This window comes from Oryctolagus cuniculus, chromosome 16 (genome assembly GCF_964237555.1).
Source record: "Oryctolagus cuniculus chromosome 16, mOryCun1.1, whole genome shotgun sequence".
Taxonomy (NCBI): Eukaryota; Metazoa; Chordata; class Mammalia; order Lagomorpha; family Leporidae; genus Oryctolagus; species Oryctolagus cuniculus.
This window is the reverse complement of record NC_091447.1, coordinates 25,896,615-25,918,273: the sequence shown is the minus strand read 5'-3', so window position 1 is coordinate 25,918,273 and position 21,659 is coordinate 25,896,615. Positions and strand designations below refer to the sequence as shown.

General features: G+C 46.2%; 1 protein-coding gene across 1 annotated transcript in view; it reads left to right on the top strand.

Annotated features, from left to right (window-relative positions):
- Positions 1–955: 955 nt before the first annotated feature.
- TBX20 (T-box transcription factor 20) overlaps positions 956–21,659 on the top strand; it is a 62,362-nt gene continuing 41,658 nt past the window's right edge. Inside the window, exons 1-5 of the mRNA XM_002713752.5 lie at positions 956–1,577; positions 4,604–4,850; positions 5,751–5,915; positions 9,962–10,070; positions 15,064–15,222. Of these exons, the coding sequence (XP_002713798.1) occupies positions 1,451–1,577; positions 4,604–4,850; positions 5,751–5,915; positions 9,962–10,070; positions 15,064–15,222 (807 nt within the window). The 5' untranslated portion in view covers positions 956–1,450. The remainder of the gene's footprint in view (positions 1,578–4,603; positions 4,851–5,750; positions 5,916–9,961; positions 10,071–15,063; positions 15,223–21,659) is intronic.

Below are 21,659 nucleotides of genomic sequence, written 5' to 3'. Positions count from 1 at the left end.
AGACCCACCAAGAGGCCCCTAATGCCAGACCTACTGGCTGGAGTGGAGAGCAAATATTTACATGTACAGCTTGAGTGTGTGTGTCAGCCTGAGTTTACACGGCTCCGAGCGAAGCGGATTACTCCGCGAATTCGGAGAATTTAAGTTATTCAGGCCGAGAAGGCCGACAGGACGCCCCCCACGAGGCCGTGGGAAGTCCTGGTCGCACAGGCAGAGGCTGCGTGTCCGCCGAGCCCCGGCGCTGCCAGGCTCGCCCTCTCCCGCCGCGCGCCGCGGGGTCTCCGCAGGGCGCCGCACCCTAACCCTCGGCCGGGTTCCTCTTGGGAGGGTCCTGGGACGCAACGTCCTTTGCCAAATGCCTGCATCTCTCCCTTGGTTTACCTTTCTAGGGACTGCGTTTTTCCAGACTCACTGCAAGGAAAAAGACTCTGGGGATGGGCGGGTAGGGGGAGCCCCAGCCCGGGGACCTGCCCCGCGTTTGGACCTGGCCGCTTGGCGCTGGCTTTCCGCGCGACTTTCCCCTCTGCTCGGCGCTTCCCGACTTTTCTTTTGCAACTTCGAGCTCTGGGTTAGAACAAGAGCTGCCTGAAGCGCAGCTCCCCGAAGCTTCCTCTGGTCTTGCGCCCGGGTCCAGGGTCTTAAGCCGGCGGACTAAGTGCCCTCTCCCGACAGCGCGCCCCGCACTCCTGCCCCGGGACAGCGGGACCAGGCGGCAGTGGCCGTGAAAGCTGCGCCAGCTTCGCGGTCGCGTCCCTCTCCCCGCGCAGGTGCCCGATCTCCGGGGGGCTGGCGACGCGCGAAGCCACACGGGCGCCGCGCCCTGGGCGCGCCCTCCCCTCCCAACCCGCGGCCCCGCCCCCGGCGGCGGAATCAGGAAGCGGTGACGTGAGGCGGCGCTGACTGGCTGCGGGCCGCGGGGAGCGCCGTCGCCAGCAAATTAAGGCGCCGGGCGGCGAGCACCCGGGCGCAGTGTCCGTCGCGCCCAGACGCGCTCTGCACCCCCGCGCTCAAGCTCCCCGGCGCCCGCGCCCTCGCGGCGGCGCTCGGCTGGTGGCCACCTCCCTGCAGCTGGAGCCACTCTGGCTGTGCCCTGCAAGGAGGGAGGAAGGTCGCGGAGGGGGTGCCTCGGACCCTGGGCTGGATACGGCTGATGCTCGTTTCCTGCCGAGCGCCCTGGGGCTTGCGCACCCTCTCGGGTCCCCGGCCGGTCCCCTCCCTTCCTCTCCCGCTAGCTGGAGGTGTCCGCCGCTCCGGGTCGTTGCGCAGGGGGAGAAGAGAGGCCAGCGTGCAGCCCAGGGGAGTTTGGAGGCCACCCTCCTGGAGTCCCCGTCTCCGCTGTGACCGCGTCCGCTGAAACTTTGCCCTGTGGTTCGGGTCTTTGTCTCCCCTGGGGAATCTGGACGGCGGTTCGGGAGACCCTGTGCCTGGCCGGGACCGCGGGCTGGGGGCCATGGAGTTCACGGCGTCGCCTAAGCCCCAGCTCTCCTCCCGAGCCAACGCCTTTTCCATCGCTGCGCTCATGTCGAGCGGCGGCTCCAAGGAGAAGGAGGCGGCAGAGAACACCATCAAACCCCTGGGTAAGTCCGGCTTCCTGGCTGTCCTCTGTGGGCAGGACGCGGGCGTGCTCCGCTCTCTTCTGTCCGTTTGTCCTTTGGCTGCGGGCGGCCCTCCAGGCAGGCGGCGACAGCGGCCGCCTATCCCGGCTCGTGGCGCTTCGGACCCTCGGGCCGTGGCCGTGGTCGTGGTCTTCGGCCCAAGGACCCGGCGTGGGCTTGGCAATGTTCTTGGCGGTATTGTATCTCCTGTTCCAGCCGCGCATGCTGTTTGGGCTCCGCAGACGGAGTCGGGGGTGTGTGTGTGTGTGTGTGTGTGTGTGTGTAAAAATTTGAGATTATAATAAAAAAAAAACCACTCAGGGACAAATAACACTTTTAAGACTCAGCAGGGTTTATGGTCCTTGTAATGACTGCCCAAGCACCTGAGGGCAAGGAGACTGCAGATGACTGTGCAAGAAACCAGTTTCGTGTTACTTCCGAGTCGAACGGACTGAGCAGAGTCGGCTCCTTAACACGCTGTCCAGTAATCGGCTTCCCCCCGCATGGACAGAAGCCCCAGATTTACCGGTAAAACATCGTCTTATAAGTATCGTCATTTTCAGTGGATGGCAAAAACATTAACCAGGAAACATTTCCCAAATTCCTCAAATTTTAGTTCCACTGTTTATGTAACAACTTTTGCCATTTATAGAAGACAGGCGGCTCAGCGGGATGGGGGCACAGTGATATCTCCTCCTTAGCACCCTGCCTGTGTGGGAAAGAACCTGCCTTGGGTCTAACACTCCCTTGAAAATTGAGGGAAAAAGCAGAGTTCTGGTCATTGACTCTTGGATCCCCGAATAATGATTACACATTCTGATCATCTCCTCTGCCTAAAATAGTGAACAACACCAGGCAATTTTTACCCTTGAATCTCCCCAACTTTTGCTTCTTTGTATCTTTCTCAACATATTACCTTATTACATACAAACAGTAGTAATATAAAAGAGGAAGCATAAGCGCTTTTTTTTAATAATAGAAAATTTAGGCAGAGGAAAGAGAGAACTAAAATCCCTGTAGCAAAATGGAGCTGGGGAAAAGGAAATGGAAACAGAGCGTTCAAGCCTCACCTCTGAGGCTCCCACGCCTCTTTCCTTGTTCCTGTCACCTGCCCCCACCTAAATCCAAACCAGCCAAAGAAGCGGAAACAACCAATCAAACCCCGATTTTTCAGAAGACAGGGATCACCAGTTTCCAAGGTGTGCTTGTGAGACTTCCCAACACCATGCAGTCCTACTTAGGGAGCCTGAATTCTCTGCCCATACCCCCATCTCAGTTTGGTACCAAGCAAGAAAAGAGGATTTCAGGTTTAAATTCCTACTGTAAGTGAGAATTTCATACTGGGAAACACCAGCTCTGACTGTACTGTCATTTTAATGTTACTTGAAATAGCTTGGTTTTTTGGAGGAGAAACTGCTTTCTAAATTCTGAATAAAGCCCTTGCCAGCTCGCCACCTCCTCCACTTCACGCATATGCAATCTGTGAAGTGCAGTCCATCCTCTGGCTTTTAGGTACCCTGGTTCTTTATGTTGCTGGCCAGTTCAGCAAGGCATGGCCAAGGATGAAGAGCCCTGGGCCGGAGAGACACCTGACGGTTCTGTTAGGAGAGGATGGATGTCTTTGATAACTCTAGGGGGAGGACAGGTGTCCAGGGTGTCCTGCCACTGCCCATTTAAACCTACAATGTCTGCTTAAAAGAACAGCCTCAGATCATTAACACCTCCCCATCTCGTTTCCTTCCTCTTCTTTTCCTGCTACCCACTCTGGGGCTCAGGGAATTTGCCTCTTTTGGTTGCTGGAAAATAAGAAAAGTGTTAAGGCTTTGTCCTAATTTCCTATAAAGATATGTGAATATGTTTCTGAAAATATTGAAGCAAGTTAAGGCTGTGCAGTGGTCTGATTCTGATTCTTTGAATTGGACAAACGACGAGGGTGACACTCTGATTGTTCTTAATGTAAAACATTTCTCTGAGTTGGATTATCATTTCGTACATGTCACAGATGCCAGCACACATCACAGGCATGCACATACATACATTTAGAACTGGTTGTGACTCCTTGAGGGCACTTGGAACCGAGTTGTTTGGAGATCAGCTTCACATTGCTGATTCAAGTAGTTTCTTTTTTAAGGGATGGAAGATAATTGGAACAATTACAAAAGTCCCCTGTATTCTGTCAAAGTGACTCGTGGAGTCCGAGGCCGTTATCAGCAGTGGGGGAGAATGTTTGCTTCGCAGGCCGTGATGTCCAACCCAGGAGTGGATGGCAAAGCCCTTTCCTACTTCAATACTCGGCCAGTCAAGGATGGCGGTTGTTTTCCTCACTTCCGGGACCTTTTAGGGAGGAAAAAAATGTACATGTACCACCCCTCAAGTAATTGGTCTAAGCCTGTGCCCCAAAATTGCCCCGTGAGCTGTCCCCAGGATTTGGCAAGCTGTGTGGCAGTGTCTTTGCCGAGATCTCAGGCAGGGAGGGATGTCATAGAATTGTTCTAATCTGAGTCTCAGGGTGAACCCAGGGAGCTGAGAGCCACACACCTTTCTTAAACCACATCCAGCATTTGTCCAGCCCAGTGCAGCCCTTTCTGCTTTCCCTTCACTGCCCTGGTCTCCACAGATGAATGGCTCTGGCTTGTCTAAGAGGCAGAACTCGCACCCAGCTCCACCAGCTGTAAAGTCTAGAATTCAGGAGGGATACAGAGAGGAATAGTGCACTTTATCTTTCCCGCTCACTGCCTTTCCCATTTTCCACTCTGATGTTTTCATGCCCTAAAGTGAGTTCCAGTGGTGGTGGCACTCATCCGGCTCAGTAGGCAGGCGCAGGGCCTGTCACTCCATGGGAATCCCAATTCCCTTCAACGCAGCGTTGGGTCTCGGTGCCCCGCTGGAGGTCCTGAACAGCGCCCTTTCCCGGCAAAGCAGGTGCCTATTTGGGTTATGCGTGCCCCTTCCCGCTCAGTGCTTGCCCGACAGTGCTGGCTGTCATTCTCCCTTCTCGTGGCCCCCAGAACAATTTGTGGAGAAGTCATCCTGTGCACAGCCCCTGGGCGAGCTGACCAGCCTCGATGCACACCCGGAGTTCGGCGGCAGCGGCGGCCCGGCCTCCTCCTCGCTCTGCACTGAGCCGCTCATCCCCACCACGCCCATCATCCCCAGCGAGGAAATGGCCAAAATCGCCTGCAGCCTGGAGACCAAAGAACTCTGGGACAAATTCCACGAGCTGGGCACCGAGATGATCATCACCAAGTCGGGCAGGTAGCTGGACCCCCGCGGGCAGCAGGAGGCGGCCGCGCCGGGAGCGCTTCCAGACGCTGGGGGAGAGCTGGCTGCTTGCTGGTCTCGGGGCACAGACCCGGCTTCGCTCAGCAGGGGTTTCTTTCCAACAATTCGCCTTTGGAAAGAACGGCGGGGGCAGACACCCAGCCCCGCCGCCGCCTGCCGCCTCGGGATCTGGCGGTGGAGAAGGGCTCGGGTGGGATCGAGCCGAGCGGTGCGTGAGCGCGCCCGGGTCCTGCTCCCTGCGGCGCCAGGGGTTGCTGAGCAGAATCCCGATCCGAGGGGGCCCGGAGGCGCTGGGCGGGAGGTGGGTAGCTTCCTCTTTATCGGCCTTCAATTTGCAGACTGCTCAGCTCCCATTAAAAAGCGAAAACCGAAGCTTGGGCAGAAGAATGAAATTCAAGACCATCACTTACTGGGTAGGAAGGAGGGTGGGCTCCCGGGGGGCCGGCACTGCTGCTGCAGCCCGGGAATAGACGGCCCGATAGGCCGGGAACCCAGTGGCTCCAGCGCTGAGAAATCCCCCGCAGGGTCTCAGATACCCATTCTTGCAACCCCCGTTGTTTTGTTGTTTTGTTTTCTTGCTGGAATGCGTGGTCTGTATGACACATGCTTGATAATTAAAACACTGAATTTTCCCTAATCACAGATCAGATGTTAAAAAAAAAAGTACTAGAAAACTCTCACGGAGTCGTGAGGTCCCCTCTAAAGGGGACACTTAAAATTATTTGCGCTTGGGAGGAAGGCCTGTCTCTGTCCTTACATCTCTGGTTTGGCAAGGAACAAAGTGGGTGTGGGGACCAGCGAGGGAGGGGGGGAGGGGGCCGAGCCTCCCCTTGCCGGGCTGTGTGAACCGGGCCGGGTCTTGTCTCTCCGTAGGAGGATGTTTCCCACCATCCGGGTGTCCTTTTCAGGCGTGGATCCCGAGGCCAAGTACATCGTTCTGATGGACATCGTGCCTGTGGACAACAAGAGGTACCGCTACGCCTACCACCGCTCCTCCTGGCTGGTGGCCGGCAAGGCTGACCCCCCGCTGCCCGCCAGGTTCGTGCCTCTGGATCTTTTGCTCAGATGAGATACGTGCGGGTTAACGGTGCTGCCAGTTGTCTCTGGCTTGTGGGACTTTCAGGAAGGTCTGTTTTTAAAGCCGCTGGTTCTGCCAAGAGTGTCCCAAGCCTGGACAGTCCAGGATTGAACACGCAGAATGCGGGCTAGTCTCCCCCAGAGACAGTTGATACACTGAGAAGGCATTGTCCCTTATCTTATCTTTCATTATAATTTATTTCCAAGAAAAGGATCCCTCTCTCCCTCTCTCTCTCTCTCTGTCTCTCCCTCTCTCTCTCTCTGTCTCTCCCTCTCTCTGTGTATATATGCACACACACACACACACACACACACGTACATGTGATTTCTGATTAACTTCTTAAAACCAGACTTAATAAACCTGTTGGTAAAATAATTGCCCTAAAATCCTTTTCAGAAGCATGTGTTTTGAGTAAGTGCTCACTAGTAGTAAAATGTGTTAACCATTATCTGCAGATAGTAGACATCATTTTAGTAAAATCGCATTGTTTTTGACCAGTAAAGGGCTCAGAGATTTTAAATAAGAAATGCAAACTTTGTTCCCCTCCATTTGGTAGTAGATGAGTGTAATTAGCAATTTAGTGTTCTTTCATGTGCAGTGTTACTCTGTGTTAGAGATCATACATACTTACTTGGTGGGATCCAATGGTAGTGTGTTTTCAGGAGTGCCATGATTGAAAAATCACTTGAAAACCTTTAAACCTTCATTGTTGCTGTTTTGCTGAAATGCGCGTCCTGGGGCAGGTGGGAAGAGCTTTGTGTTTGTGAATGATAACAGTCAGAGTTACAGGGATCTACAGGAATGTTTTAATTCAAAACAAAGAATATGCACTACTTTACATTCCAGGTTTTAACCTGAGTTTCATAGCTTGAGAGTTATTTGTGACTTTGTGCTTTTATGAAATTGAAAGTTCACGTTAGAGCTAAGGGTTTATTTAAAATTATAGATTGGGGAGCTTGGAAGTGATGCCTGGTTCACGGCCAGTGTCTTCTCGGGAGTCAGTCAAGGCACAGGATCCGCGCGGTTGATACACGCCCTTCCGCCGGAGTCGTCCGCCTGGTTGATAGCTGATCACTTTCTTGAGCATACAGTCTGCCGAGTGAACCGGGGAAGAAATGGAAAGCAGCTTCTTAGAACTTTCCATTCTCACAAAGATTAGGAAGGGCGCCTTCCTGGCCGGTCTGAATGAGTCTGTTAAATAGGACACGGGAATCAGATGTTCCTAAAGAATTGCTGCTCATTGAAAAAAAAAGCCAGATTTACCAGCTTCCAATGGCCACTAAAATGAATGAAAGTGCTATTCTGTGTGATTTACTGTTAATTAGTGAATTTACTATTTTATTGAACTTCCTTTTAAACTTTTCAATATTGTTTTGAATCAGAGGGGGAGAGATTTTAGCAGATTCTTACCCATTTTTGTAAGCAAATTCTTTCCTGTTCCCAGTCCTTTCCCTAGGAACTTAATCACTCTGATTTAACATACATTTTCTCCTTATCTGAAGGTATGGGGGGGGGCTGGTGCAGGCCGGCAGGACTTTGGGAATATGACATGTCTTGTTTATGTTACTAATCTGTCTGGTTGCAGAAGGACAGTGCGGACCAATCCACTCTCCTGACTGAAGCGTGTTTAAGCTATTGCTGGAATTTTAAATCCCTGGGGGACTGGAGAAGGGTGGGGCTTCCTGTATGTGTTTTCATTCATCCTAGTTTAGCTTATTTATATTGATACTAGATAAAAATGTTTATTGCATTATGAGATAGAAATATTCTAGATAATTTAAGTAACTATTCATGATTATTCTTAAAATAAATAGTTTGCTGTATTTTCTATGTGCATAAAGGAAAGGGGAAGAACTTGGGAGGTGAGAATTTTTAGACTGATGATAGAAATTCCTCGTGGTTTTAGGTCTCTGAAGTATTTTTACCTCAGACTGAAGTTTGTTGGTCATTGCTAACCACAAGAAATCATGCTCGAAATATCATTTGATCATAATTATGATCAAGACATCATTTGTGATCTAGAGTAATGTTGCATTTTCACATAGGATATTTCCATTTAGAATGATATAAAATAAATTAACTTTCATTAATGTGGTTTCATGTGGTAAATGTGATACTTACAGAGGGAGCATCTCATCAACTTCTGACTTCAGTTATTTTGGCCTTTTTAGAGGGAGTGGTACTGATCAGTAAAGCAGGTGTACCCATAAAATTACAGCCTTGAAGAAGGAAACATAAAAACTGTTGTGGCTGTGCTGCCAAATAATAATTCAAAGGCAATTCTGAGCATTCCTCTTAGAGACAAGGAGGCAAACAGGCAGACAGGCACCTGAAGCCCCGACAGCTGTTACGTGCTTCTCGTAAGAATCTTCAGTGCTGGCGCGTGTGCGCGTGTGTGTGTGTGCGCGTGTGCGTGTGCTGTGTGTTTCAGCATGGGTGTCTGATTCTCCTGTTCTCGATCCTCCCGGTAACCATGGCACAGACCCCTTGTGTTTTACATGAATATTTCCAGGAAAGATTTTGCAACTGTTTTCTTTCACTCCAAAATCTGTTTATTTTTAGTTATAAGGATCTTGTATAAAATTTAGATACAAATAATTTGTTGAGTGGATAAATAAATTTGTCCCATTAAAACAAGCATTTCACTTCTTTCTCATTGATATGTAATCTCTCTCAGACTTCAGGAAGATTTATATTAAGAAGATACCAGGCGCTCTCTCTCTCCTGTTCTCTCTCTCTCTCTCTCTCTCCCCACCCCCCTTTGTTTCTTCTTCACCCCTTCCCTCGGCCTGTTGGATTTCCCTGTCAATAAACCCTTTCCCTTAAAAAAAATAGAAGATACCAGGATTGGGATTTACAAAGAATTGTCCTTAGGGTGATAGTGGCAGGTAACCAATGGCATAGCAACAGATCGATAAATGAGGGATATATTTTTCCCATCAAAGCCTTTTTTTTTTTAATTATTTATACACACACACACACACACAGAGAGAGAGAGAGAGAGAGAGAGAGAGAGAGAGAGAAAGGGAGAGAGACAGAGGGAAGGAGAGGGAGAGAGAGAGCTTCCTTCCTCTAGTTTACTCCCTGCAAAGCAACAATACCCTGGACTATACCAGGATGAAGCCTGGATCCAGGAGCTTCATCCTGGTCTCCCATGTAGGTGGCAGGGGCCCAAGCACTTGGGCCATGTTCTGCTACTTTCCCAGGTGCATTAGCAGTAAACTGGATCAGAAGTGGAACAGCCAGGACTTGAACTCACACTCTGATATGGGACACTGGTGTCACAAGCTGCATCCTGTCCTGGCTGTGCCAGCTCTGATACCACTTATTTGTTTATTTAAGCTATTTACAAATAAAAAAAAGCCAAATAACTGGAAGCTCATCCAGCTGCTTTAGCTCCCATTTAGCGAGCACATAAACAGTTTTCAGGACCAGGAGCAGCAACACATCTCTCAGTTCTGATTTGTGGACCACAAGAAATTACCCAAGTCACTGAACTAAAATTTCTCTGCTTTATATTTCCAAATAACATACACTTTAAATCAAGTCACTTTTTAATTTAAATAAAATGAACTCTCTAAAATTGTTTCCTCTTTTAAATTCCTCATTTTCATTGCTTATTATTGATGGATACAACAGGAACTCGTTCTGTGGTTAGTATCACCTTGTCTTTGTTTTGGGAATACCTACAATAAAATTTTGTATTTGATTGAAGCAGACTAGTAACTGATCATATAAATGGAATAAAACCCCCACTTTTTAAAAATGGCTCTCTCAGCAGGTGGTGAATAATTTATTAAATATTATTCCTTCCTTTTAGATCATTGGTGCATGAAGAAATCTATTAGGTGTTTGGGGGTTATTTTGATATTGCTGTATTAATACATATGAGGTAAATGGAACCAGTAAAATTTGTCATTTCTGTGAGTTTTCACATGTTTTTTTAGAACCCCCTAGAGACATAATTTTCAAAGCTCTCAATAGACTTCTCTCACACTTTCCTTAGGCTCTATGTGCACCCCGATTCTCCCTTCACCGGTGAGCAGCTACTCAAACAGATGGTGTCTTTCGAGAAGGTGAAACTCACCAACAATGAACTGGATCAGCATGGCCATGTAAGTCTGGGCAGGATTCCTGGCTTGTGACGGAAAAGTCACACAAGGCTTCCTCTCCCTCAGTCCCTTTGTCTTGTCCCCATGCACTTTCCACCCTTCCATCTCTGAGTCACTCTATGAGAGCATGTTTGTTCTACTCTAGTCAAGACGTCATTTAGGTGATCTTGGACTATCTTAAAATTTACTGTATACGAATGAAATGGATCCTTTTCATCTGATTCTTATTTATAGCCTTTGCTTATACTCCTGTTGACCTCTTTTTACATTTTATTTGTTGAACTTTTTATTTAGTGGAGCATTAAGCCTTTGACTATAAATTAAAGTTTTTTTATCTCAAAAAAATAAATAAAAATTTTAAAAAGAGGTATTTACAGGTATTTATTTCATGTGGTGGAGGCAGGGATTTTTGCACCATGGATTTCCCAAGACTTCTGCAACTGCCTTTGTACCTGAGCCAACTGAACAGAGGGAGTCTGCATTTTTGGGAGCTGCTGAATTAGCTGCTTGAGTTAAATATCTACTTTCTGTCAGTGGTCTACCAGATGCCACAGAATGAAAGAAATGAGCTAAGATCTCCTTTGGGGGTTTCCCAAAGTGTGTGCTAGAGAACACATTCACATGAAATGCAATAGCACAAAAGGGATTTTATATCTAAATAAGTATGGTAAAGTGCTGTTTAATAATTAGTATTTATATTCATCCTATCCTCCTTTGTGGAGAGTAGCACAATATTAAAGTATAGAGAAGTCCTGTAGTTGAAAACAAGATGAATTTGACCTTGTGTCAATAAGGAGTTCTATTAAATTTGGAAAAAGAGAAATTAAAACTCTGAGTTCTTGCCAGTAGTTCATAGAAGAAATACTCTTTGATCAAAGCTCTTTCATATTATATAAGATTCCTTTTGTTGAAAAATATTTATTTTCATTCTTATTTGAAAAGCAGAAAGACAGAAAGATGGAGAGATTTTCTATATACTGGATCATTACCCAAATGCTTGCAAAAGCCAGGTGGTCCAAACTCAATCCAGGTGTCCCATGTGAGTGGCAAGTACCCAAATATGTGAGCCATCATCTGTCACCTCCTAGGATATACATCAGCAGGGGGGTGGATCAGAAGCAGAGTAGCTGGTACTAGAACCAGACATGTTGCTATGAGATGCAGGCATTCCAAGCAGCATCTAAACCACAGTGCTAAGCACTCAGGTAAGATTCCTATCTGATGGGGCCATTGCTGTGGCACAGCGGGTTAAAGCCCTGACCTGAGGTGCTGGCATCCCATATGGATGCTGGTTTGAGTCCCGGCTGCTCCTCTTCTGATCCAGCTCTCTGCTATGACCTGGGAAAGCAGTGGAAGTTGGCCCAAGTCCTTGGGCCCCTGCACCCACGTGGGAGACCCAGAGGAAGCTCCTGGCTCCTGGCTTCGGATTGGCGCAGCTCTGGCCATTGCGGCCATCTGGGGAGTAGACCAGTGGATGGAAGACCTCTCTCTCTGTCTCTACTTCTCTGTAACTCTGTCTTTCAAATAAATAAAAATAAAATCTTTAAAAAAAAAGATTCCTATCTGAGGACTGTCTGGGGTGTGATTCCACACTCTTAATAGAAATTCATATAAAAATACAGTTTAAATTTTAAACTAAAAAGATTTTAGAAAGACTTCTTTTGGATAAGAATAATTTCCTTTTTGCTTCCATTGCCAGAAAGCCCGTGGGTATTTTCGTGTTTGTGTCCATGGCTTACATATTCTTATATAATTATTCTCTCTTATCCCCTTTCTTATCAGGCCTGTGCTACCTAGAGGATGTGTTTCAAAAACCTTCCTGAAAGATGTTGTTTTTAAGTGGATAATAATTTGGAGAGTTACATGGTTGGGATATTCAAAGTAACTGAATAGATTTTTGTTCTTTTATGTATTAGAAAAGATAATTGATCTTTATCATTAAGGAGGTTGGCACAGTTGTCCTGTGTTATTTCTTTCTAAGATTTTCTACTCATGGACTTTTTTTCAACTTAAACTTTATAAAGTATCTGAATAATTTTTATAGGTCTAGGATCATTCTTAATGCTGTTCATATTAAAATTTCTTGAGTTCCAACTGAAATCATGGTTCTGGTAATTTTTCATGCATTATTTTAGAAGTATTTTTTCAGTCTTTCCAGAAAGACTTGAGTTCATTTTGAGATCCGCTGTCCAGAATGGAAATGTGTTTCTTGTGGCATCAGCCTTGTGGGTTGGGACAGCACTAAACTGGACTCCAGGACTGCTCAGTTCTATGCTGATGATACCGAGATCAGACCTTGAAGAGTTATTTATTCTCAGATGATGGCTTTTTTAGTGTCACAACTTTTATGATTCAGTGGAACCCAGAATTAATTTGTTCTGAAAATTGTAAAGAGATTTTTAGAAGTTGAATCAGTTCAGAAGAAGCACCTCTTCATAGATGCATTTTCATTTTATAACAGGAAAATGTCTTGTTCCCCACAACTTATTTCTTTAGTGAAGCAGAGCACCCTGCATGTTTTTAGCCCCTTCAGGGTTGAAGAGAGCCAGGGGGCTCCAAGGGCTGAAACTCAGAGATCTGAGTGCTTCTAGCAGCCTTTCCCAAAGGAAATTCACCTTGCGGTGGTGGGAGTAGGGGTGGGGGAGATTGTTTAAAGCCTAGTTTTTATTTTTTTCCTTTTCATTTTGATGTGTGTCTGTGGGTGGGTGTGGGTGTGATTTGAAAATTCTTCCTATCTTAGGAGAACATTTAATGAATAGGAATTGTTTTTCTAAGTATTAGGAAACAAACATTTCTTTTTGTTATTTCAAGTTTATTCCCGTGTTATGACTTAACATTGTTTTTTTTTTTTAATTTATTTATTTATTTGAAAGTCGGAATTACACCCAGAGAGAAGGAGAGTCAGAGAGAGAGAGAGAGAGAGAGAAAGAGAGAAAGAGAGAAAGAGAAAGAGGTCTTCCATCTGCTGGTTCATTCCCCAAATGGCTGGAAATGCGTCAATCTGAAGCCAGGAGCCAGGAGCTTCTTCTGGGTCTCCCACGTGGGTGCAGGGGCCCAAGGACTTGGGCCATCCTCTACTGCTTTCCCAGGCTATAGCAGAGTGCTGTTTCGGTAGTGGAGCAGCTGGAATTCGAACTGGCACCTAGATGGGATGCAGGCACTGCAGGTGGTGGCTTTACCTGCTATGGCACAGCGCCGGCTCCTGAACATTGATATTTTGAACCAACTTGGAATCAACTCATGATACAAAGAGTTGATGTTATCATTCTTAAAAAATTCTTTCAACTTATTTGAGTCTCATTTGTTTACATTTTTTCCTGCTGTTGTTTGAGATCAGTGAAAGGTGACATGTTCAAAATTCAGTCCCAGTTAATATCCTGTAGCTTTTAGTTGGCTTCCAGTCAGCACAGAAAGGTTGGTCATACATCAGTTGTCTCATGGGACTAGTACATACTCTGCTTCAGTGTTCATAGACACACTGTCCACCATGTCCTTGTAAGCCGAGAAAGCTAGAGAGACATCATTTGGGATCCTGGTAGCAGCTGCGAGTGCCCTGGGCCCTGTGCACTGATTGTAGGATGCCTGCTGAGAGCCAGGCCCCCTGCTGGGCCCTTGCCAGAGGAGGGAAGAGCTGAGTCCTCTTATTTCAGAAAACATCCCTGATTTTGCAGACTTAGGTCGCCTGTCTGGGTGGATCAGGGAGATGTGGGAAACTTTTTATATCTGAATGTGAATTTTGCCACTCACATTTAATAGTGGCAAATTTTTCTGTTTTACTTACAAGATACATGAAAACACTATCTCTTGGCTTTGTTAACCAGGGTCTGTTTATGATTTCTGAGTACTTTTATTAGTTACAGCTTGGAAAATCAGCATTTCCAGCCCCACCCACATCCTCCCACTCATACCCACATCAAAATGATTCAAGTTCAGTTTTGTAAGTAGATATTAGAAATCAGGGAAGAAGTCATAAATAATAATAAACTTCACATTTCCTGAGGGCTGCCTATTTCTGATGTGCTTTACAAGGGTTACTTATTCTAATCCTCTCTCTGATCCTACGAGGTTAGTACTGTTTCACATTTGAGAAAATTAGAGGTTGGAGAGATGAGATCATGTGGCCCCAGATTAAAGAGGTAGCAAGGGGCAGATATGGACTTCTCACCCAGATCTGTGTAGTACCACACTGCTTTTCTGAATTGTTGAATTTTATTCCCTCCCATAAATAGCAATTTGGTTTCCTAGAATGTATTGTAGAAAATTTAGACATGCATCCTTTGGTGTATGTAGACTAACAACAAAAATCTTTTAATGTATTTATTTATTTAAAGTTTATCTACTTGAAAGGCAGAATAACAGAGAGAGATGAGGAGAGAGAGAGAGAGAGAGAAAGAGAGAGAGAGAGAGAGAGATATTCATCCTTTCCGTCTGCTAGTTCACTCCCCAAATGCCTGCAACATCCAGGAATGGGCCAGGCTGAATGCAGGAGCCAGGAGCTCCAACTGGGTCTCATACATCGGTCGTAGGAACCTGGGTGCTTGTGCCATCACCTGCTGCCTTCCAGGTGTGTTAGCAGGAAGCTGGCTTGGAAATAGAGGCAAAAACTCCATCCCACTGAGATACGTGACCCCAAGCAGCAGCTTACTCCACTCCATCGCAACACCTTCCCCGACAAAAATAGTTTAAAGACTTCATTTTAAAAAATAAAGCTTTTGCTCCTGATGGTGCCCCTGTCCCTGTCGCCTGCCCATCCCTTTAGAAAGGACACTTGAAACAGTGTGTGGTACTTGCAGTCATTTTGATAAAATGTGATTAGCAGTGATGACTCTGCAGTATCTTGGTAAAGTGACTTGCCTTATGAATGGAAAGAATAAATCCCACTCTTAAAGTTGAATTTGAAATAATAAATGTTATGTTTTTTTCTTCACTTCACTGTATTTTGACCAGTGTTGCAGTAAGTACGTAAAATTCAGGACCTCTCCTGTCTTTCCTGTAGATAATTCTGAACTCAATGCATAAATACCAGCCACGGGTGCACATCATTAAGAAGAAAGACCACACAGCCTCATTGCTCAACCTGAAGTCTGAAGAATTTAGAACATTCATCTTTCCAGAGACAGTTTTTACAGCAGTCACCGCCTACCAAAACCAGCTGGTGAGTATGCCGTTCACAGTTACTGTTGTATAATAAAGGATTCAGGAGGTTCTTGTATTTCCTTGGGAGAGAAGAGATATGCCAGTACTCAAAATGGAAGTTCACTTTTTTTTTTAAAGATTTATTTAATAATTTGAAAGGCATGGTTACAGAAAGAGAAGGAGAGAGAGAGAAGGAGAGGGAGAGAGAGAGGGAGAGGGAGAGAGAGGGAGAGAGAGGGAGAGAGAGGGAGAGGGGGAGAGAGAGGGAGAGGGAGAGAGAGGGAGAGAGAGGGAGAGAGAGGGAGAGGGGGAGAGAGAGGGGGAGAGAGAGGGAGAGAGAGGGGAAGAGAGAGGGAGAGAGGGAGAGAGGGAGAGAGAGGGAGAGAGGGAGAGAGAGAGAGAGAGAGAGAGATATCTTCCATCTGCTGGTTCACTCCCCAAACCAGCCGTATGTCCAGGGCTGGGCTGGGCCAAGGATAGGAGCCACACTGTCCAGGTCTCCCATATGGGTGCAGGGGCCCATGTACTTGGGCCATCTTCTGCTGCTTTCCCAGGTGCTTTAGTCAGGAGCTGGATCAGAAGTGGAGCAATGGAGACCTGAACTGGTGTCCATATGGGATGCTGGCATTAAAGCTGACAGCTTAACCCACTGCGCTGCAATGCCAGCCCCTGGAAGTTCACTTTGTAGAGAACCACTGAGTGCCAGCCTGGCACCTGCAAGGGGATGCCAAGGGACCATGCATTTGATCATCTCTCTGGGATCGACAAATCTAGATCAGGTGGATTGAGAACCTGTCCCAGTCTGCTGTCTCCAATTTTCTTCTCTAGAGAACTCCCTGCCTCCCTTTCCTCCTCCTGCTGGTCTACATAACCATACTCTCTTTGCTTCATAATATTTAAAGGTTCAAATTTCCCTCTAAATCAAGTGCACATATTCTAGCTGACGGCCCAAACTACTGATACTTTAGACCTTTTGTGAGGTGTATTCAGGTATAATTTGGGATACGGTAATTCTGATAAAATGGTTTTAATTATCTCTTTTAGGTTAAAAACTGCAGTATGTAAGCAGATATGCGTTTAGTAAACATCAAGATCTCTAATTTAAGATGCTGAGTGATGTTTCCTATTGGTGCATATCCCATTACGAAATTGGCTCACTTCTTCACCTGTAAGGCTTAGTCCCACTTGGTGCATGTTTCTCAAGGTCCCGCTAAACGCCCGGCACTGATAGGCACTTCCGCATACGATTGAAAGGCTTGTGGCGACACTGACAGTAAAAGTGAGAAAGCTGGGGCTAGGAGAGGGTAAGTGACCCTCTGTAGTGAGGAAGGACGGCAAGGAGACTCCTGTAGATTCACGTCCCTAAAGCAAACTCACCTACTGAGTTCACTTGACACATCTGGCTGCTCAGAGGCTCCCCAAGTCATTGTTCCTTGCTTTTGCTTGATTAGTTGTGCATGGCCAGGCCTGCTACTCTACTCTTGTCTTGATGTTATGTTTTGGGTTTTGGGTGGTGAACTGTTAGCTGCTACCTGATACAGGTCTCAGCATTTGTCATGGGATTGCCAGGCAGAGGAGGAGGCCGGCAGCGTCCAGCAGGGGAAGTAAGGTGAAGTTGAAACACAAACAAGGGAATGGAAACCGAGAGAAGGGACGTGAGCAGACAAGCGGGTGCGTAGGGCTTGAGCACCTGCAATTTCTGTGCAAGTTGGAGTGGATTTCATTCACCCCTGTGGCTGCTGTTCTCCTTGCCTTTAGACTGGGGCTAAGAACTGGGCCGATCAGTGTAGGGGTTGCCATGAAGCGTGTGGGAGCGTGTCTGGGAGCTGGAAGACACTCTGTAAATACTGACCAGGCGTGAGGTCGCTGTTGGGCTCTCTCAGGAGTGTCAGATGGGGACTTGTCACCCCTTGGGTTTTCACATTCTGGTCTGTTTTTTAATAAGATCAATGAAGGCTCGAGTATTATCACGCTAATTGTTTTACAATAAAAGCAGAGTATTTCAACTTTTGAGTTGTCTCCAAGATGACAACACAAGAGTGAAAACTTTCAGAGAAGTCCCAAGCTAAAAAATTTGGGTATAGATTGAAAGGCACAAGGCCTAAAACACCAATGCTTTTCTTTTATTTTTTAAAGTTTTTTTTTTATTTATAGACATGGAAGATATGTATTTGCTCTTATCATTTTTGTTTATTTGCTTTTTTATTTTTATTTTTTAAAAAGATTTATTTATTTGAAAGGCAGGATTATAGAGAGGCAGAGAGAGGGAGGGAGGGAGAGAGGTCTTCCATCCTCTGGTTCACTTCCCAGATGGCTGCAACAGCTGGAGCTGCACTGAGCCAAAGCCAGGAGCCAGGAGCTTCTTCTGGGTCTCCCACGTGGGTGCAAGGTCCAAGGACTTGGGCCATATTCCATTGCTTCCCAGGCCACAACAGAGAGCTGGATCGGAAGTGGAGCAGCTAGAACTCGAACCAGCACCTATATGGGAAGCTGGCACTGCAGGCGGAGGTTTTACCTACCACGCCACAGTGCCAGTCCCACCAATGCTTTTCTTTGAAAATCTATAACATTGAAACCAACAGTGCAATTTGAGGGCACATGAAATGTAGATGTTACAGGTTCAGAAACAATTCTTAAAACTTTTTTTTATTATTATTTATTTGTCTATTTATTTGAGAGGCGGAGTTACAGAGAGAGGGTGAGACAGAAAGAAAGGTTTTCCGTCTGCTGGTTCACTCTCCAAATGGCTGCAACAGCTGGAGCTGGGCCAATCCGAAGCCAGGAGCCCTGAGCTCCATCAGGGTCTCCCTTATGGGTGTAGTTGCCCAAGTACTTGGGCTGTCTTCTGCTGCCTTCCTGGGCGCATTAGCAGGGAGCTGACGCTCTGGTATAGGATGCCAATGTCACAGGGGTCAGCTTAGCTTATTGTGCTACAATGCCAGCCCAAAGATTTTCTTTTTCTTTAGTGAAAATTATAGAGGAAAAACAAAAGTTAAAGGGAATTTCTAAGTATATAACACCTTCGATTTGATTTAATAGTTGAAAGAGCAGTCGCGAACAACTCTTTTGGTAGGATCTATCATATTATGGTATACTGAGACGGGGTTATTAGTTTACACAATAATATGAGCTTATATCTGGGTACTTAATATGTACCTAGCATCATTTGAAATGTATTATCTTATTGCATTGTCACAAGATAGTCTCAACAGTGTTTTTATTTGGCATCATACAGTTGGGGAAACTGAGACACAGAATTCAGTAAATCGTACAAGATGACCTTCCTGTGCCTGTCATAGATGTGGATGCGAGCAGAGAAGGCTTAACTAAGAGCCACTGCCCTTCACCTCTATGCTGTAAATGCCCCGTGTTCCCACGGAAGCAGAATTTCACCTCCTCTAGGCTTTTGATCCTAATAGACTCTGAGACATCTTTTCTGGAATGTTTCCGTTCCTTTTAAAAAAATATTTACTTCAGTTTATTTTCATTTTATTTTGGAGAGAAGGAGGGAAAGAAGGGAGAGAGTTGGAGAGTGGGGGAGGAGAAAGAGAAATCTCCCATTTAGTGGTTTACTTCCCAAATACCTGCAACAGCCAGGACTGGGCCAGGCCTAAGCCAAGAGCTGGGAACTCCATCCAGGTCTGCTGCATGGGTGGCAGGGACCCAGGCACTAGTGCCATCGTTTGCTGCCTCCCAGGATGTACATTAGGAGGAAGCTGGATCAGATGCAGAGTAGCCAGGACTTGCACCAGGCTATCCCAATATGGGGTGCAGACGCCCCAAGTGGAGACTTAACCACTGCACCGAGTGCCTGCCCCCTTTCAATTCTTAGTGTTCATTGTGTTTTGTTTGTTTCCAAAAAGTGCTCAGTACTCATCTGTGGTATGCAGGGCGTGGTTCACGCTGCACTCCAGCCAGTCTGGCGCTCTGGTCTCACGCTCAGCCACAGGTCAGAGAATGCTCTCGTACCGCTGCATCTAGGAGCAGTCAGTGCTTAATGACAGCATCTCATTTCATACTTTCTCCACTCAGCTTTTAAGTTTCTTTTTTTTTTTTGAAGATCTATTTATTTAATTGAATTTCAGAATTACAGGGAGAAAGGTAGAGACACACATTGAGAGATCTTCCATCTGCTGGTTCACTCCCCAGACAAGGCCATGGCTGGGCCAGGTGGAAGCCAGGAGCTTCATCCAGGTCTCCCCCATGGGTGGCAGGGGCTCAAACACTTGTGAAGTAGCTGGGGCACAAACAAGCACCCAAATGGGAGGCCAGCATCGCAGACGGCAGCCTTACCCATTACACCACAACGCTAGCCCCACTCAACTGGTTTTTTTTTTTTTTGAAAATTTTCCTTTATACCAAAATATTAAACATGATAAAGTGAAGCCCCTGTACTCTTCCCCAGATTCAGAAATTAACATTTTGTCATATGTTTTTAATATTGTTTTAGTTTTTATTTATTTGAAAGATAGAGTCACAGAGAGAGGCAGAGAGAGGTCATCCATCCGCTGGTTCATGCCCGCCATGGCCACAATGGCCGGAGCTCTGCTGATCCGAAGCCAGGAGCCAGGAGCTTCTTCTGGGTCTCCCAAGCAGGTGCAGGGGCCCAAGCACCTGGGCCATCTTCCACTGCTTTCCCAGGCCAGAGCAGAGAGCTGGATCGGAAGTGGAGCAGCCGGGTCTTGAACTGGCGCCATATGGAATGCCGGCACTTTAGGCCAGGGCGTTAACCTGCTGTGCCATAGCGCTGGCCCCACCATATTTGTTTTATGTTTTATCTCTATTTCTTTCTTCCTCTCTGTAGATATATTTTTCCCTTTCCCTGAATTATTTAGTTAAATCGCGTGTCTCAAGATTCTTTGATTTGAAGACTTCTTGCTAGTATATCTTGACAATGAGGGCACTATTTTCATTATTGTAGCCAGAGTATCTTTATCGCAGCTAAGAAAGTTAGTAAGAATTATTCCTTAATATCATTCAGTACTGAGTGCAATTAGAATTTTCAGGATGGACCAATAATGGCTTTTATAATATTTTCTCTGTCTCTGAAATAAAATCTAACTAAAGTTCATGATTTTGATTTATTATTATTGTTATTTTTTAGAATTGTTATATTTTTCTTAGTTTTTAAAAAGACTTATTTACTTGAAAGGCAGAGTGACAGAGATGGAGAATAGAGATCTTCCATCCGTTGGTTCACTCCCCAAATGGTCACCGTGGTCAAGCCAGGAGCCAGGAACTGCATCCTGGCTTCCCATGTGGGTGGTAGGAGACCAAGTACTTGGGTCATCTGCTGCTGCTTTCCCAGGCACATTGGCAGGGAGCTAGATCAGAAGTGAAGCAGCAGGGACTAGAACTGGCACCCTGATACAGGGTGCCAGTGTTGCAAGCAGCAGCTTAATCTGCCGTGCCACAGTGCTGGCCCCCTGACATTATTTTTAATTTAAAAATCTTTCCACATTTTCTTTACTAATTCTGAACCTAACCCCCCTGAAAGAGACATCATGAGCCCCATTTTGTACGTGAAGAAACTGAGGTTCAGAGTGGTTAAAATATTCACCATGGTGCCGGTGCTGAGGCGTAGCAGGTAAAGCCACCGCTACAGTGCTGGCATCCCATATGGGTGCCAGTTAGAGAACTGGCTGCTCCACTTCCGATCCAGCTCTCATCTATGGCCTGGGAAAGCAGTAGAAGGTGGCCCAAGTCTTTGGGCCCCTGCACCCACATGGGAGACCCAGAAGAAGCTCCTGGCTCCTGGCTTTGAATCAGCTCAGCTCCAGCCGTTGCAGCCATCAGGAAAGTGAACCAGCAGATGGAAGACACCTCTCTCTCTCCCTCTCTCTCTCTCTCTCTCTCTCTGCCTCTTCTTTCTCTGTATAACTGCGACTTTCAAGTAAAATAAATAAATCTTTAAAAAAAAATTCACCACAGGTAAATTTGATAGCAAAGCCATCATGAGGTTTTGATCTTTTGGATCTTAATTCCCCATTGAGGTGGCATCAGGATGTAGCCACTGGCAGCGTCAAGAGTTTGAAAACTGAGTCAGAAAACACCGCTGAGTCAAAATAAGTTAAGATGCTATAAATGCAGATCCCAGCACCAAGTGCCCTTCTTCCTAATATTTGATTCTCATTGGTGTTACAGATGGACTCCAGATCCAGCCACATGTACTCGGCTATCCTTTGTCGCATCCTAAAGTATAAAGCTTAACGTGATTAGTTTGTCATTTCATTGCTGAACAACCCAAAACAGAAGTGTCTGAATGCAGGATTAATTTCCTCCATAGACCTGCTGTGTCTGAGTATATTCCTATACAACCATCTTTAAAACCATAGTCCCCAGCAACAAGCCACACGTAAATTTGAAATCCCATCTGTGGTAAAGGTTTGATTTGGTATAATAATATGCCAGTTTTGCACATGGCTTATACCTCAGTGGACCAATCAAAATTCACAT